Source organism: Melanotaenia boesemani, chromosome 2 (genome assembly GCF_017639745.1).
Source record: "Melanotaenia boesemani isolate fMelBoe1 chromosome 2, fMelBoe1.pri, whole genome shotgun sequence".
Lineage (NCBI taxonomy): Eukaryota > Metazoa > Chordata > Actinopteri > Atheriniformes > Melanotaeniidae > Melanotaenia > Melanotaenia boesemani.
Genome location: NC_055683.1, coordinates 40642761 through 40659329, shown reverse-complemented (window position 1 = coordinate 40659329; position 16569 = coordinate 40642761). Strand labels below are relative to the sequence as shown.

The window sequence follows — 16569 nt, the reverse complement described above, 5'->3', positions numbered from 1 at the left end:
GACCAGAACACACACACTACGATTCGGTCTCACAACCTAGTCCTCCAAGTCAAACATCAAACGCATCTAACAAAAACAAAGAAGAAACATGGCGTGAAGGGCAGCAAGTACGGTCGCTGGTACCGCGAAAGGGAGGAAGTACGGTTGCTGGTACCGCGAAGGGGAGGAAGTACGGTCGTTGGTACCCCAAAGGGGAGGAAGTACGGTCGTTGGTACCCCAAAGGGGAGGAAGTACGGTCGTTGGTACCCCAAAGGGGAGGAAGTACGGTCGTTGGTACCCCAAAGGGGAGGAAGTACGGTCGTTGGTACCCCAAAGGGGAGGAAGTACGGTCGTTGGTACCGCAAAGGGGAGGAAGTACGGTCGTTGGTACCGCAAAGGGGAGGAAGTACGGTCGTTGGTACCGCGAAGGGGAGGAAGTACGGTCGCTCGTACCGCGAAGGGGAGGAAGTACGGTCGTTGGTACCGCGAAGGGGAGGAAGTACGGTCGTTGGTACCGCGAAGGGACAGTGGTGAATAGAGTTGTTGTTCTTTGTTTGTAACAGAGTGAACAAGTAACTATGGGATGTCGTGCTTTCATCATGTTGCCGAGGCTTTTTGACACACAGCAGCTACCGTTGTTGCAAAACGTGTTTGAGAAGGTGAGACGCTGGAATGGACGACACGTTAGAATGATACACGGTTCCACCATTATTCTTACATCATGTTCCTGTAATTAGATTTTTCCCAAAAAAGTTGTTTTCCAATTAATAAGTATTTAATTTAAAAATATATATTTGGTTTTTCTGAAATGAGATTCTTTTAACTCAGTTTTTCTTTTAATATAACTTATAATATAAATTTGGTCTTTCCTGAATCTAATGAAAAATATTCGGTTATTCTGACTTCCGAATTCAGAAAACGGAGGACGAAGGAAGACCAGCAGAGACTGTCTGGAAAACACCTATTAATCATTTTAATGTCGTTCATTGAGAAAAGCTGAGAAGTAAAATATGTTTTGGAGGAAAAATGAGGTCAGTGAGAAAGACCAGAGGTTACAGAGGACCAGATCCTCTTTAGTTCTGGATTCTAGTTGAATACTGAAACCACAAACACAGGTAAACTGAACACAGATCAATACATGTGATCAGGTCCCAGCACCAGCTGATGGCGAGGACTTCTTACCTTTTTGAGCCGTTTCTCGTGAGCTCCTTTCATCTGAGGAACAACAGACACACAGTCAGAGCTGCTCACACCAACATACACACCACTTCTGGGTCAACCATGACGTCACTGATTACATCACTGATGACATCATCAGCACAGACCAGGATGACCGGACCGAGCTCACCTTCTTCTTGGGGCCGCTGTCCGGAGGCTGCTCCTTCTCCTTCTTCCTCTTGTGCACCCCCTCCGCCCTGCCCCCCTCCTCCACAGAGGGAGGGGCTTTCTTTTTAGGAGGGGGATCGTCGGTGAGCTTCCAGCGGCCCACTTCCCCGTTATCCAGCCTGCGCTTCCCGGAGCCGTCCGCCTGGTCCTGGGAACAGTTCCAAGGTTAGTTCTGGGAACTGTGCCGATCCATCGGACCTTTGAACTCAGAGACATCATCATCGCAGCTTCATCAGACAGGATCCGGTTTAGAACTCGGAAAATCCTTCATTTAAAAATGTAATCATTCAACCCGGGATTAGCCGGCACCGGGGCAAGGCTGGACCGGAAGACGACACGAGACTTTAGATGTCGACGTTGCACCTTCACTGCCGGGACCTTCAGAGCCTTGCTAGCTGCGTTGAGGTTTAGAGATGGCCTGCGTCATTCATTATTTATGATAATGGACACCTCGTCAGGCATTATCCCGCTTATACCATTATACCTTCTTACGAAAGAAAAAAATATTAAATAAATTATTAATGCGTTAATGTTGCTTTTTACCGGTAAAATCGTACGTTTTTCACAAGAAGTGAGTGGACTATTTGGTTGTGACGTGTTGCCAAGGTACCCGGCTCTGACACAGAGCCTGCAGCTTGGTCGGTCAGCTGTTGTATTAGACCTGATCAGTGGAGGGAAGGGAGATGATTGGTTAACGTTATGTTACGTGACACACACATTTCAGAGGGCGTGTGCAGCTCTTACAGCTGGTTCGTATCCAGAGGATGATGCAACATTTTGTTTCCGGCACAGTCCACAGATCGTTTCCTACATCGTTCAATAAGGCTGCAGGCGGCTCTGATCTGGCGCGTCTGCAGCCCGGCGTCTGAGTTTCTGTTGCCACGGTTACCAACTACGTTTAGTCAGCGCAATAATTTACAGCAACAAGGCTACTTGGCCGGAACTTCTTTCATAGGTGTCCATTATCACGTTTTAATGGACACCCTCCAGCCAGACAGAATCAAGTATTCACCCAGACCCTAGTTCATAGTGAAAAATACAGCTGCAAACCTGAAGACATGATTTTAGATGAGTAATTTTACTGCCGCCATAAACTCTCATGTTCAACATTTTTTCTCTCAGTTTCCATTAAAAACTTTAAAAACTCTGGCATCTAAAGGGTAATAACTGTTCTACCGTGTGGATCCTTAGCTTCCTGTCATGTGATTGATGTGCCAATGTGCTGGCAGTGCATTGTGGGACTTCTGATAGGGGACACTGATAGTGATCAGATATGATTCAAGCGGGCCAGAAATAATTAATTCACGGGCCAGAGTTTGACACATGTGGGCTATGAAAATGTGTTATTAAATAATAATAAATCAGATTTATATAGCACTTTTACATGGTATCCATTACTCATCCACTCCTCTCTCCTACCTGCTGATGCTAAGCTACGTGTAGGTGATGCTAAGCTACGTGTGTAGGTGATGCTAAGCTATGTGTAGGTGATGCTAAGCTACATGTGTAGGTGATGCTAAGCTACGTGTAGGTGATGCTAAGCTACGTGTGTAGGTGATACTAAGCTATGTGTAGGTGATGCTAAGCTATGTGTAGGTGATGCTAACCTACGTGTGTAGGTGATGCTACGCTATGTGTAGGTGATGCTAAGCTACGTGTGTAGGTGTGATGCTAAGCTACGTGTGTAGGTGATGCTAAGCTACGTGTGTAGGTGATACTAAGCTACATGTGTAGGTGATGCTAAGCTACGTGTGTAGGTGATGCTAAGCTACGTGTGTAGGTGATGCTAAGCTACGTGTCACAGCTGATCTGGAACAGACTGCCGGAAACGTGGCAGCCAATCAGAGTCTACGGCCTCTCCGACCACCACCCAACATTCATACAGCAGCGATGCCGACACTGGAGGCAAGGAGGATGAAGTGTCTTGCCCAAGGACACGATGACAGATGACTGGGGGAGTGGGAATCTAACTGTTACCCTTTCAGTTACTGGACGACCGGCTCTACCACCTGAGCCGCTGCCGCCTATTTAAATATGTTAAATAGTAAACTAACTAACTGGTTAAGTAAATAGTTTCTTTTCTATCTGTTTCCTGGGAAATGGGTTAATTTGGATCTGACCATGGGGGAAACATTGCTCCACAGCAAGCAGAGATCAGGCTCTTAATAAAAACCTGAACTTGGTTCTAAAATGTAAATCCTGAAACTTTTTCCTGGTTCCTGCTCGGTTTTCAGGGTATTCAGGAAAACCGAAGACACATGATGGAGGGACGTCCCCCTTTTCTATGAGGTTTCTGAGAAAAAAACCAGAACAGATAAATAATCTGGACTGATCCGGACCCGGAGAACCCTGAGACGGAATCTCATCATGGAAATGGAAAAGCTCCCCTCAGACTGGTGGGACTCACCTTACTGGTTTTGCCCTCTTTGTGGCACTTGGGACACTCCCAGCAGTTTGGGATCTCATCGTTGATGATTCCTTCAGCTTTGCCCATCTGAGGAGGAAATGGCATCAATAAAGGTTATTCAAAGCAGGACAGCATGCTGGATCCAGTCTGGTCCTCCAGCAGTTCCGGATCAGCTGACTGACCTTCAGACAGCTGGGGTGGATGATCTCGTTGCAGATGGTGCACTCCATCAGGGACAGGCTGAACTTCTCCTCCTCAGAGTCCACCGTGTCCTCCTTCCCCGCCTCGCCACATGCAAAACACACCGCCGTGTGAGGCAACACCGGCTGTACGGAGACATACAGTGGTCAGACAGGCCAGGACAGACAGGGGGGACATACAGTGGTCAGACAGGCCAGGACAGACAGGGGGGACATATAGCGGTCAGACAGGCCAGGACAGACAGGGGGGACATATAGCGGTCAGACAGGCCAGGACAGACAGGGGGGACATACAGTGGTCAGACAGGCCAGGACAGACAGGGGGGACATATAGCGGTCAGACAGGCCAGGACAGACAGGGGGGACATACAGCGGTCAGACAGGCCAGGACAGACAGGGGGGACATACAGCGGTCAGACAGGCCAGGACAGACAGGGGGGACATACAGCGGTCAGACAGGCCAGGACAGACAGGGGGGACATACAGCGGTCAGACAGGCCAGGACAGACAGGGGGGACATACAGGAGGACAGGGGGTCAGACAGGGGGAAAGTTGCTGTGTCAGTAAAAGAAGAAATGAGCTCCACCAGAGGACATCTGTCCTTCATCCTCCTCTTCCTCCCATCTCCTGCAGCCTTCCTCCATCCTCATCCTCTAAAATTAAACCCCACCTCAATCTCCCCTCCACCCAAAACACAAACACAAATCTCCACCAGCAGCAGAACTTCTGTGTGTTAAATCAGTGAAACCATGACAGTGGATCAAATCTCAACCATCTCTGGTTGCCATGGAAACCCAACATCATCTCCTGCTGGACTCCGGCTCAGCACCGATGCTTTTAGAAGAATCCAGAAATGAATCCAGCTTCAGAAGATAAAGACAGACAGACAGGACATTTATCTGGTCTGAACTCAGGGTTCAGACCCCGTCTCGGTGTGTGGACAGTCCCGTTCCAACTGTGGCATGAGGACAGTCCTGTCCCACCATCGGCAAGAGGACAGTCCTGTCCCACCGTCGGCGAGAGGACAGTTATGTCCCGTTAATGTTGGATGCCTCTTTAATGTTATATGTCTCCTCTCTGGACGTTTGGTAGCGCTGACTCGGACTATCTTTCCGACATTGTCACATAATTTGGTTTTGGAGCAACTTTTATCTCTTGGGTTAAACTTTTGTTTGCTTCTCCTTCAGCTATGGTCTCTACTAATAACCGTCCTCTGAACCATTTACAAGGCAAGATGAGGCACATTTATTTGTACAGCACATTCCATGTACATGTACAAGTGCTTTACATAAGACATTACAGCAGAGTGCAGACAGCTATACTACAAGTGCATTAAAAAAACAAAGATTAAAAGCAATAATATTAACAAAAGAAACAAAGAAACAAAGAAAAGGCTAAAATAAAAAAGATAAAATGCAAGAATTAAAGTTCCAGTGTGGGGAAAGACAGTATTAAAACATGATCAAGTTTAAAGATTCCAACAGAACCAGATGCAGATCGGGACTCTAAATAAAAACTGGTGAAACACTGTGGAACACCGACGGCCGTCCTTCAGCTACAGCTGTTAGACCTAGCGCTTCTCTTCCAGGGACTGTTGGAGGCAACATGGAGCGTAAAATGCTGCTTTATGCAGACGATCTCCTTCTGTTTGTGTCCAGAGTAGAAACCACAATTCCTCATGCTCCTAATCTTTTACAGCGTTGTGGAGACATATCTGGGTTAAACCCCTACGATGCCTTAACACGGACATCACAGTAATTCAGAGACTTGGAACCCAGTCTGAACTTGACAAAGATTGTGGTAATTATCTTGGAATCGCTGTTACATACAGCTCTGCAGAACTAAGGCAACACAACTTAGAGAAACTACTCAAACAGACCCAGCTGCTCTCGTTTTCTCACCACTCTAACAAATGTTTGCACTTCCAATGTTTGCCTGTGCTTATTCCTTATTTATTTATTTATTTTTTAAACTGTCATTCTGTCGTATGTCTGGAAAGGCAAACAGCCAAAGTTACGTAAAGAACATTACAAAAACCAAAACCAGAGGGTGGACCGGCACTCCCTAACTTCCACCTCTATTACCGGGCCACCAATTTGTACTGTTTGTCCTACTGGACACGTCGTTACCAAGCTGAGGATCGCCCGGTGTGGGCTGACATCAGGGATGTTACGACGACATTTGTTCTGTACGATACCGGTACCTGGGGTTTAGGTATCTGCCGACACCGAGTAAGGATTCGATACTGGCTGTTAATCCAGGAAAATAAATTGTAAGACGTTTGTTATTACGGTGGCTTTCTGGCTTCCTGCTGCAGATTCTTCGTGTTTTTTAAAGCATTTGCCAGCGTTTGTTGTTGCGTGGTTCCTTTAAAGCAACAAATTCGAGCTCCTTCACGTGATTCCAACCAAAATGCTTTTATCAAGTCTCTCAAGCGTTCATGTCGCCTCTGGAACCTTCAGCCCTGCATATGAGGCATGTTGCTGTTCAGCGGGCGGGATTTTCTCATGAGACACCAAATTCCTCACATGCCGCTAATGCTAAACGTTAGCACAGCAGCGACTCGCGTGCAGCTCTTCTCCGCCTACCAGCTCAAAACGACGCCACGCAAGACTGCGTAACGTCCTGTGTCTGTGTGGTTGCGCTGGGCAGGAAACAAGGAATTATGATCCTGTTTCCGTGGTAACGGATGGCGTTTAGACAGAACTACTAGCCGAAGCCGAACCTTACTTGTGGTAGGATTGGCGAGTATTTCCGATGCTGTATCGGTGTCGGCCCAGCCCTAGTAGAAACCACTCTGGTTTCCCTACCAGCCATAACGGAGACAGCAACACCTCCAAGTAATATCCCACACGCCACCTTTATGGTTGAGCAATCAAAGATTTATTCTGTTTGGAAAACATTTAGCCTGGAAGCTTCTGGCTTTGCAGTCCAATCCTGTCCAGTTACCTCTTTGCACCTTCAGTTCCATTCAAATCTTTAAATTCTACTTCCAGTCCCAAAAGTAATTATACACGGGAGCTGGACCTGGACGAAGCGCTGGAGAAGAATACGTGGGCCGGTATTAGGGAGAATCCACCCTTCCTCTATATAAGCCCCACACTCATTAATCCCAGCGCTCCAGACTGCGACCAAACGGTGGCATTTTAAGACTAAAACGTGAGACTGAATTCTTCATCTACTCTACGATAGCGACGATACATTAGCCGGTCTTTTTCTTGTAGGAGTTCTAACTGAATTTATTTGGTCTCTAACAAACTTCTGCTCCCTCTTCAGACCAGTAGTTCACAGTAAAAACAGATCAGCTGCTTGTTTGCTTCAAACCAACTTCAATACGAGAAAAGGAGACGAACACCAACGAAGAAGACGACAGCCAATGTTTGTGTGAGCGGGGACGAACGAGCTCCGTGATTGGCCGATGTGTGGAAAGAGGGGGGTCTTGGGGGAATTTATTATTCCTCAGTGTTGCCAGCGTAGCGACTTTGTGGCTGTATTTAGCGACTTTGTGGCTGTATTTAGAGACTTTGTGGCTGTATTTAGAGACTTTGTGGCTGTATTTAGAGACTTTGTGGCTGTATTTAGCGACTTTGTGGCTGTATTTAGCGACTTTGTGGTTGTATTTAGCGACTTTGTGGCTGTATTTAGAGACTTTGTGGCTGTATTTAGAGACTTTGTGGCTGTATTTAGAGACTTTGTGGCTGTATTTAGCGACTTTGTGGCTGTATTTAGCGACTTTGTGGTTGTATTTAGAGACTTTGTGGTTGTATTTAGAGACTTTGTGGCTGTATTTAGCGACTTTGTGGCTGTATTTAGAGACTTTGTGGCTGTATTTAGCGACTTTGTGGCTGTATTTAGAGACTTTGTGGCTGTATTTAGAGACTTTGTGGCTGTATTTAGAGACTTTGTGGCTGTATTTAGAGACTTTGTGGTTGTATTTAGAGAATTTGTGGCTGTATTTAGAGACTTTGTGGCTGTATTTAGCGACTTTGTGGTTGTATTTAGAGACTTTGTGGTTGTATTTAGCGACTTTGTGGTTGTATTTAGCGACTTTGTGGCTGTATTTAGCGACTTTGTGGCTGTATTTAGAAACTTTGTGGCTGTATTTAGAGACTTTGTGGCTGTATTTAGAGACTTTGTGGCTGTATTTAGCGACTTTGTGGTTGTATTTAGCGACTTTGTGGCTGTATTTAGAGACTTTGTGGCTGTATTTAGCGACTTTGTGGCTGTATTTAGAAACTTTGTGGCTGTATTTAGAGACTTTGTGGCTGTATTTAGCGACTTTGTGGCTGTATTTAGAGACTTTGTGGTTGTATTTAGCGACTTTGTGGTTGTATTTAGCGACTTTGTGGCTGTATGTAGCGACTTTGTGGCTGTATTTAGCGACTTTGTGGCTGTATTTAGCGACTTTGTGGTTGTATTTAGCGACTTTGTGGCTGTATGTAGCGACTTTGTGGCTGTATGTAGCGACTTTGTGGCTGTATTTAGAGACTTTGTGGCTGTATTTAGCGACTTTGTGGTTGTATTTAGCGACTTTGTGGTTGTATTTAGCGACTTTGTGGCTGTATGTAGCGACTTTGTGGCTGTATTTAGAGACTTTGTGGCTGTATTTAGCGACTTTGTGGTTGTATTTAGCGACTTTGTGGCTGTATTTAGCGACTTTGTGGCTGTATTTAGAGACTTTGTGGCTGTATTTAGAGACTTTGTGGCTGTATTTAGCGACTTTGTGGTTGTATTTAGCGACTTTGTGGCTGTATTTAGCGACTTTGTGGTTGTATTTAGCGACTTTGTGGATGTATTCAGAGACTTTGTGGCTGTATTTAGCGACTTTGTGGTTGTATTTAGCGACTTTGTGGCTGTATTTAGAGACTTTGTGGCTGTATTTAGCGAGTTTTCAGACCCTCTAGCGAGTTTTCTGGTGTTATTGGAGACGGAGGTGAATGAAGGGAGTTTATCTTCCCAACGAGGAGCGGTGCTGGTCAGACCCTCTCATACGAGGCTTGGTCTTCTCGCAGCAGCAGCAGCTGCATTCAGACGACGTTCAGCTCTGTTTCATGACCAGGCTGGAAATGAAACGTAGAAGCTGCTGCTGGAGGATCCTGCTGGTTTACCGTCACAGTAACGTCTGTTAATGAAGAGTGTGGAGGAAATATTTAAAAATGTTCCAGACTCTGAATTAAAAAACAAAACACAGATTGTTCTGAAGAGGAGAGGCAGGTAGGTGTCGCTGGTGGCAGGTAAGTGACGCTAATGCTGTAGGTGACGTAGTTCCGGGGGAGACGGCAGATTCAAACTAGGCGCGCCCAAACATTTCTACTTTCATTCGATTGTATTTTGTGCCAACTTAATCAAAAAATATTCTTTAAAGTAGGACTATAGTGTCTTTAAAAGGTACACTCTGGAGCACAGCGGGGAGGATTTGGCCAGCCTGACAGATTTTATAGATCGTTGTTACGACAGAATCGTCATGGGGAAACCAAACAACACCTCCACCCCCTCCACCTCATCTAAATCCAAGAGACAGCGAAATGAGGATTCACCTGGAGCTATTTCACCACCGGGGAACGACTCAACAGATGTTCTGATCTCCATAGATAAGAAACTCAGTAGTTTTGATGCGCGTTTGAGTCTGGTAGAAATTCTCCACAAAGAGTTCCAGGCGCTACGTGAATCATTAGAATTCAGCCAGAAGCAGGTGGAAAGTCTGGCTGCAGAAAATGCCGGTCTCAGAGAGACAGTAAAATCCCTCACCGAGGGCTTGACCCGTCTCTCAGATGAAAATAAGAAGATTAAGGAAACGGTGATCGATCTGCAGGCGCGGAGCATGAGAGAGAACCTGGTATTTGCAGGGATTCCAGAGCAGACGGAGGAGGACCCCGAGACCACGGTGAAAAACTTCATCAAAACCCACCTGAAGCTCCAGGAGGAAACGGTGAAAAACATCTCCTTTCACAGAGTCCATCGGCTCGGCGGGAGGAAACCCGGGTCCAGCAGACCAAGACCCATCGTAGCGAAGTTCGTCAGCTTCAAACAGAAGGAGCAGGTGAAGAACCAGGGCCGCGAACTGAAGGGGACCAACTTCGGAGTAAACGACCAATATCCGAGAGAGATTCTGGACCGACGGAGAGTCCTGTTTCCCATCAGAAGGAAATCTATGGCTAATGGCGCTCGCGCTGTCATCGCGGTGGATAAACTGTTTATTAATGGACAACTGTACCGCGACCCGGACGTCACTCCGTGGCTCTTCTGATCCCAGGTGCTGTATGTCAATCTCTCCAAATGATCACTCTTAACTCGCCATTATAGATCACTGACAGTAGAACACACTGCTCGTCTCACCACAGCCTCGACACCTAGATCGATGTATTTTTTTCTGTTTTGTTTTTATATTTCACACAAATACTTTTCTCACTTTTCACTATCTTTCACGCTTTCACTGTTAATTGTAATCCAGCTCGTAATATCAGCAGCGCACGCGGCCGGTCGAAAAACCGTCAGGACGCACAGCCGCACCATACATGATAAATATAAACACTCGCGTTTTATGTATGAGAGAACACGCATTAAGGTACATATACGGACATTTAACATACGGACAAACGCGCGCAATCAGGCTGCATGCAAACACGCGCGAACACGCAAGAGGGGCGCACAAAGACACACGCGTCAGTAACACGCATGAAGCATTAAACCGTTCACAATAACCATGTTAAAAATCGTCTGTTGGAATGTACATGGAGCCGGTTCCAGGGAGAAGAGGTTGAAGATCTTTAATAAATTACAGGAGCTGCAGGCTGACATTGTCTTACTACAAGAGACTCATTTAACAAACTCAACCATAGATCTTCTTCAAACAGCTCAGTTTCCTCATGTTTACTCAGCTTGTTACAATTCTAGGCAAAGAGGAGTAGCTACTCTTATTAATAAGAGACTAAATTTTGACATAGATAGCACAGTAGCGGATCCGGAAGGCAGATTTCTGATAACTTTATTATCTATTTGTAATATCAAATTATGTATTACCAATGTGTACGGCCCCAATGCAGATGATCCCTCCTTTTTCCACTCCCTGTTTGCTACACTCCAGAATTATTCAGATAACAGAATAGTGCTAGCTGGTGATTTTAATGTAGTCTTGACTGAACAAGATCGCTGCAGCACATCAGGTAGTCATCGAGTCTGGCAGTCGTCAGAAACTATCAAACAGTACATGAAGGATTTTGGTCTTTGCGATGCTTGGCGCTCTCACCATCCTAAACTAAGAGAATACACCTTCTTCTCTTCAGTTCACCACTCCTTCTCTAGAATAGATTATATATTAAATAGTAACTCACTAATGGGCGACATTTCAGAGACTCAGATACATCCAATCAGCATTAGCGATCACGCACCAGTTTCATTCACTCTGAGAAACAAAAATAATAAACCGATTGGTAAAAGCTGGAGATTCAACACCTCTTTATTGAAAGATCCTGAGTTCATTGATTATTTTAAAAAAGAATGGTCAATTTATATAGAGAAAAATGACATGCCTGAAACTTCAGCGTGTCTCCTATGGGAAGCAGGAAAAGCAGTAATGCGAGGGAAAATAATTTCCTTCTCCTCACATAAGAAGAAGAAGGAAACAGCAAGAGTTTTAGAATTAGAACTCAGGATTAAATCATTGGAGGAGGCTTACCGCATTTCCCCCGAAGAGCACACAATGAATAATATAAGGAAAACTAAATTGCAGCTTAAAGAAATTATAGATAAAAAAACACAGTTTTTAGTGCAAAGACTTCGCTTGGAGAACTTTGAACACAGTAACAAATCTGGAAAGTTTTTAGCAAATCAACTAAAAACAAACAAGGAGAAAACAACAATCTCCTCTGTTAAAGATCAAGACGGAAACATCAGCCATGACCCAGACAAGATAAATGACACGTTTAGAAGCTTCTATAAAACATTATATGAATCACAGATTAATCCAACAGATGAACATATTGAACAATTTTTAAACAACATTAATCTACCAAAACTAAAAAATGAAAATAAAATAAATTTAGATGCACCTATTACTGTAGATGAACTCCACGAAGCTCTCCAACATATGCCCAACAATAAAGCCCCGGGTCCAGATGGTTACTCAGCAGAATTTTACAAGGAATTCTGGACAACGCTAGCTCCTACATTTTATAATATGTTGTTAGAAATACAGGAAAAACAAAAAATACCGCAAAATATGAACTTAGCTAATATAACACTATTGCTAAAACCAGGCAAAGACCCCACACTTCCATCCAGTTACCGTCCCATATCTTTAATAAATGTAGACCTGAAAATAATTAGTAAAGCTCTTGCCAGAAGGATAGAAAAAATAACCCCTCTTATAATACATCCGGACCAGACAGGTTTTATAAAAGGTCGACATTCATCTACTAACACACGTAGACTAATTAACCTCATTGATTACTCTACTTTACATAATCTAGAATCCACAATCATTTCTCTAGATGCAGAAAAAGCCTTCGACAGGGTAAACTGGAAGTTTCTATTTGCAACACTAGACAAATTTGGGTTTGGACCTTCTTTCATAGAGTGGATTAAAATATTATATAATAACCCAAATGCATGTGTGAAAACCAATGATCAAACTTCTCCAAGCTTCCGCTTACAGAGAGGCACCAGACAGGGCTGTCCACTCTCCCCCTCACTTTTTGCCATTTTCATAGAGCCGTTAGCAGCTGCTATTAGACAAAATATAGAAATTAAAGGAATCCAGGGCAAAAATATAGAACATAAAATAAGTCTTTATGCAGATGATGTATTACTCTTCCTTCAGAACTCACAAACATCACTCTCTCAGACAATCACGGTTATTAATAAGTTCTCATCAATATCTGATTATTCTATTAACTGGTCTAAGACTACAGCCATGTCCATCAACTGTGACCTACAAAACATCCCTAATATCAAAATACAGACAGGAAACATTAGATATTTAGGTATAAATATTTCCCCCAGATTATCAGATTTAACAAAATTAAACTATGTTCAGCTACTAAAAACAATAGAAGATGATCTCTTACGGTGGAGGCGCTTACCCATCTCAATAATGGGGAGAGTTGCCACCATTAAGATGATGATCCTACCTAAAGTTAATTATTTATTTTCAATGATACCCACTAAACCCTCCACCAGTTGGTTTAAATCTCTGGACTCTTTCATATCCAAGTTTCTTTGGAAAAACAAGCCGTCACGTATCAGTCTTAAAACCTTACAGCAGACTAAAGATAGAGGAGGACTGGACCTACCAAACTTTAATAACTACTTTATAGCTAACAGGCTGCAGTACATCTCCAAGTGGCTCAAACCCAGTTATCTGGATGAGCCGTGGCTAGATGTGGAGCAGGCTTTGTGTGAGGACTTAGTCATCTCTGACCTGCCGTTCATCAGCTCAACCATTAAACCATATAAGTGCTTTAAAAGCCTTAACATCCGTTTTTCCTTAATGGCTTGGTGGGAATTCTGTAAGATAACCAGATCTTCCCTCTTTCCATGTAGACTTACACCCATCTGGAACAACCCTGACATCCTGCAGAACAAAAAGATGATAAACTTCACTCAATGGAAGACTAAAGGAATACAACAGTTAGGACAGATAATAGAAAATGGAAACTTTGTATCTTTCAACACAATTGTCTCACAGTATGGAATCAACAGCAATAAATTCTTAGAGTACCACCAACTAAAATCAATTATATGTAAGAAGTATACCCCTGTACAGTTAGACTTGCAGCTTCCTGTCAGAATAGCAGAATTCCTGAATCATAATACTCCAAAATTATTATCAAAAATATATAGATTACTTGCAAAGCTAGAAGACAGGATATCTCTCCCGACTTCAAAATGGGAAGATGATTTATCTAATAACTTTGATCAGAAAAGATGGTCGCAAATATGTTTAAACACGTTTAAAATGACTCAGAATTCAAATATACAACTAATACAATTCAAAATTCTCCATAGAACTCATTATACAGGACACAGGATGTTCAGGATGGGCCTTTCACCATCAGATATCTGCCCACACTGCTCTGAGAACACCTCTGATAGCTACATCCATGCGCTGTGGTCCTGCACACCTGTCCAAAGGTTCTGGATTAAGGTGTGTGAAGATCTCTCAAAATGGTTTAAAACTAGTTTTCCTGCAAACCCCACACTTTGCCTACTGGGCGACCTGGGTGACACCAACATAGGAATACACTCCATAAACTTGGTCCTCGCAGTCTTATGCATCGCAAAGAAAACTATTCTTGTGAACTGGAAAGATAAGAATAATTTGTCTATCCAGCAGTTTAGAAATCTCCTGTTAGATCACATCAGCATTGAGACAATGTCTGTCTCCTCCAGGAACCAGTCAGATGACTTTCATTCCCTCTGGTCCCCTGTGACTGGCTACATCACTTAATGTAGGTGGAGGATTGCGGCTTCGCTGGGATGGGGGCGGATGTGGGTGGGGGGTCCCTGGTGGCTTCAGGTCTCCGGTTGTCTCCTGGGTGGGGATCTAGGCTGCTCCGCTGCTGGGTCGGCTGGGGGTTCCGGTCTGGGCGGGCGGCATTGGGTGGGCCCCGGGGTGGGGCTGCCTCGTGGCGGTGGGGGGTGGCTGCCGGGGTGCCTGGGTCGGTGTCCGTCGGCCCCTGGCCGGGTGGCCGGTCGGGCCCGGGGTGGGCCGGGTGGGGGCCCCGGGCTCTGGGGCGTCGGGTCTCCCCCCGCTCCTGGGGGTGGGGGGTCTGCCGCTGCTGGGGGGGGCTGGGCCCGTCCGGATGTGCCGTGCCGGGGGTTGGTCCGTGCCCTGGTGCTTGGTCGCAGCCCCGGAACCTGGGTGGGGGTGTGTTTGTGTGTGGGTGTGTGTGTGTGTGTGTCTGTGGGTATGCTGGTGTGTGGGTGGGTGTAGAGGGACGTGTGTGCCGTATGTGTGTGTGGGTGTGTATGAAGGTCTGGGTGTGTGCGTGTATGTGTGTGTGTGAGTAGTGTGCGGGTGTGTGTGTGGAGGTCTATGTGGGATGTGGGTGTGTGTGAAGGTATGTATATATGAGTGTGTGCACGTGGAGGTCGAGGTGTGTGTGGAGGAGTGAAGGAGTGGGTGGAGGCGTGAGTATGTATGGAGGTGCTTGTGTGTATATGCAGGTATGTATGTGAGTGTGTGTGTAGTGGTGTATGTGTATGGAGGGGTATGAGAGTGTGTGTGTATGTGGGCACCGGTGTGTGTGTTTATAGGTATGTGCGTGACGTGTGTGTGTGGAGGTATGTGCACGTATTGAGGTGTTGGTATATAGAGGTGTGTGAGAGTGTGTGTGAGTGGCTGGGGAGAAAAAAAAAAAAAAAAAAAAAAGGGAGTGTGTGCGTTTGCAGGGGGTTAGGACGTGTCCTCTGGGGGGCGCCCTGGCTGGGTGTTGGGGGCGGGGGCCTGGGGTTCCCTTCCTTCGCCTCGCCCCCCTCCCACTCAGAAAGAGGAAAGTGGCCCCTTGGGCTGGTGGCTGGCCCCTGGGGGGGTTCGTGGCGTGCCTGGGTTGGGGTGCCTGCTCTGGGCCTGTGACGCCCTTCGGGGCCGGCGGGGGACGGGGGCGCCCTAAGCCACTGGCGGGTCGTCTTCCAGGGGGGAGGCTTACCCCCCTCTGGACCTACATCTCCTGACCCCTCCCCTCCCCACTCTTCACTACATACACAGGTAGGGCCGTGGGGGGTGTGCTTGTTGCGCTGGGCGGGGCAGGGGGGGTCATCATAGTGGCCCCGTTGCTTCGCCGAGCGGCAGCATGCCTCCCAGCTTTTAATTCCACTTAGTCACTGAGCACAAATAACATTTGCAACATACAAACACGTTTTGGGGGGTGGAACATGCGAGGTCAGGTGGGTGGGACTGCTCAGGTGGCCCCACCCCCTCCTCAATGCAGTTACTGCCCCCCAATTTTAACCCTCTTTTTTTAATTGCAAACAGCACATAATATATTCCCTCACTAGTGAGGGAGGGAGGGGCGATGGGGTCTTCAAGCGCCCCTGTCTCCATGGATGGCCCGGGGGCGGGGTGGGCCGGGTGGCCTGTCGCGTTGGCCCGGGGCGTGGGCGGGCTGTCCCGGGGGGTTTGGCTGCTGGCCCTGGGGGGAAGGTGCTGTTTTGGGGGTGGGGAGTGGGGGACTGGGGCGGGGTGGGGGGGGTGGGGGCCTGGCTCGTGTCTCCTCGCCTCCTGGCTGGGGCTGTCCCCCCGCGGCGTGGGGTGGCGGGAGGATGGTGGTGGGGGGATGGTGTTTGTTTGTGTGTGTGTGTGTATGTGGGGGGGGGGGGAGTGGTGTGTGTGTGGGGGGATGGGTGGTGGAGGGATGGTGTGTGTGTGTGGGAGGGTGGGGTGTGTGGAGGTGGATGTGTGGTGTGTGGGAGGGGGGGTGGTGTGGGTGTGGGAGGATGAATGGTGGAGGGATGATGTATGTGGGGGAGGATGGGGTATGTGTGGGAGAATGTATGGTGCAGGGAGGGGGAGTGTGTGGGAGTATGGATGGTGGAAGAATGGTGTGTGTGCAGGAGGATGGATGGTGTATGGGAGGGAGGATGGTGTGTGTGTGGGG

At 46.5% G+C, this 16569-nt stretch overlaps 2 protein-coding genes across 3 annotated transcripts in view; one reads left to right on the top strand and one right to left on the bottom strand.

Moving 5' to 3' along the window:
- LOC121651305 overlaps positions 1-16569 on the top strand; it is a 543600-nt gene that overhangs the window by 440169 nt on the left and 86862 nt on the right. The window lies entirely within an intron of this gene.
- zgc:158376 (uncharacterized protein LOC100101643 homolog) overlaps positions 1-16569 on the bottom strand; it is a 31067-nt gene that overhangs the window by 7280 nt on the left and 7218 nt on the right. The window contains exons 3-6 of the mRNA XM_042003420.1: positions 3956-4099; positions 3774-3860; positions 1329-1514; positions 1163-1195 (exon numbers count right to left, since the gene is read on the bottom strand). Coding sequence (XP_041859354.1) covers positions 1163-1195; positions 1329-1514; positions 3774-3860; positions 3956-4099 — 450 coding nt within the window. The remainder of the gene's footprint in view (positions 1-1162; positions 1196-1328; positions 1515-3773; positions 3861-3955; positions 4100-16569) is intronic.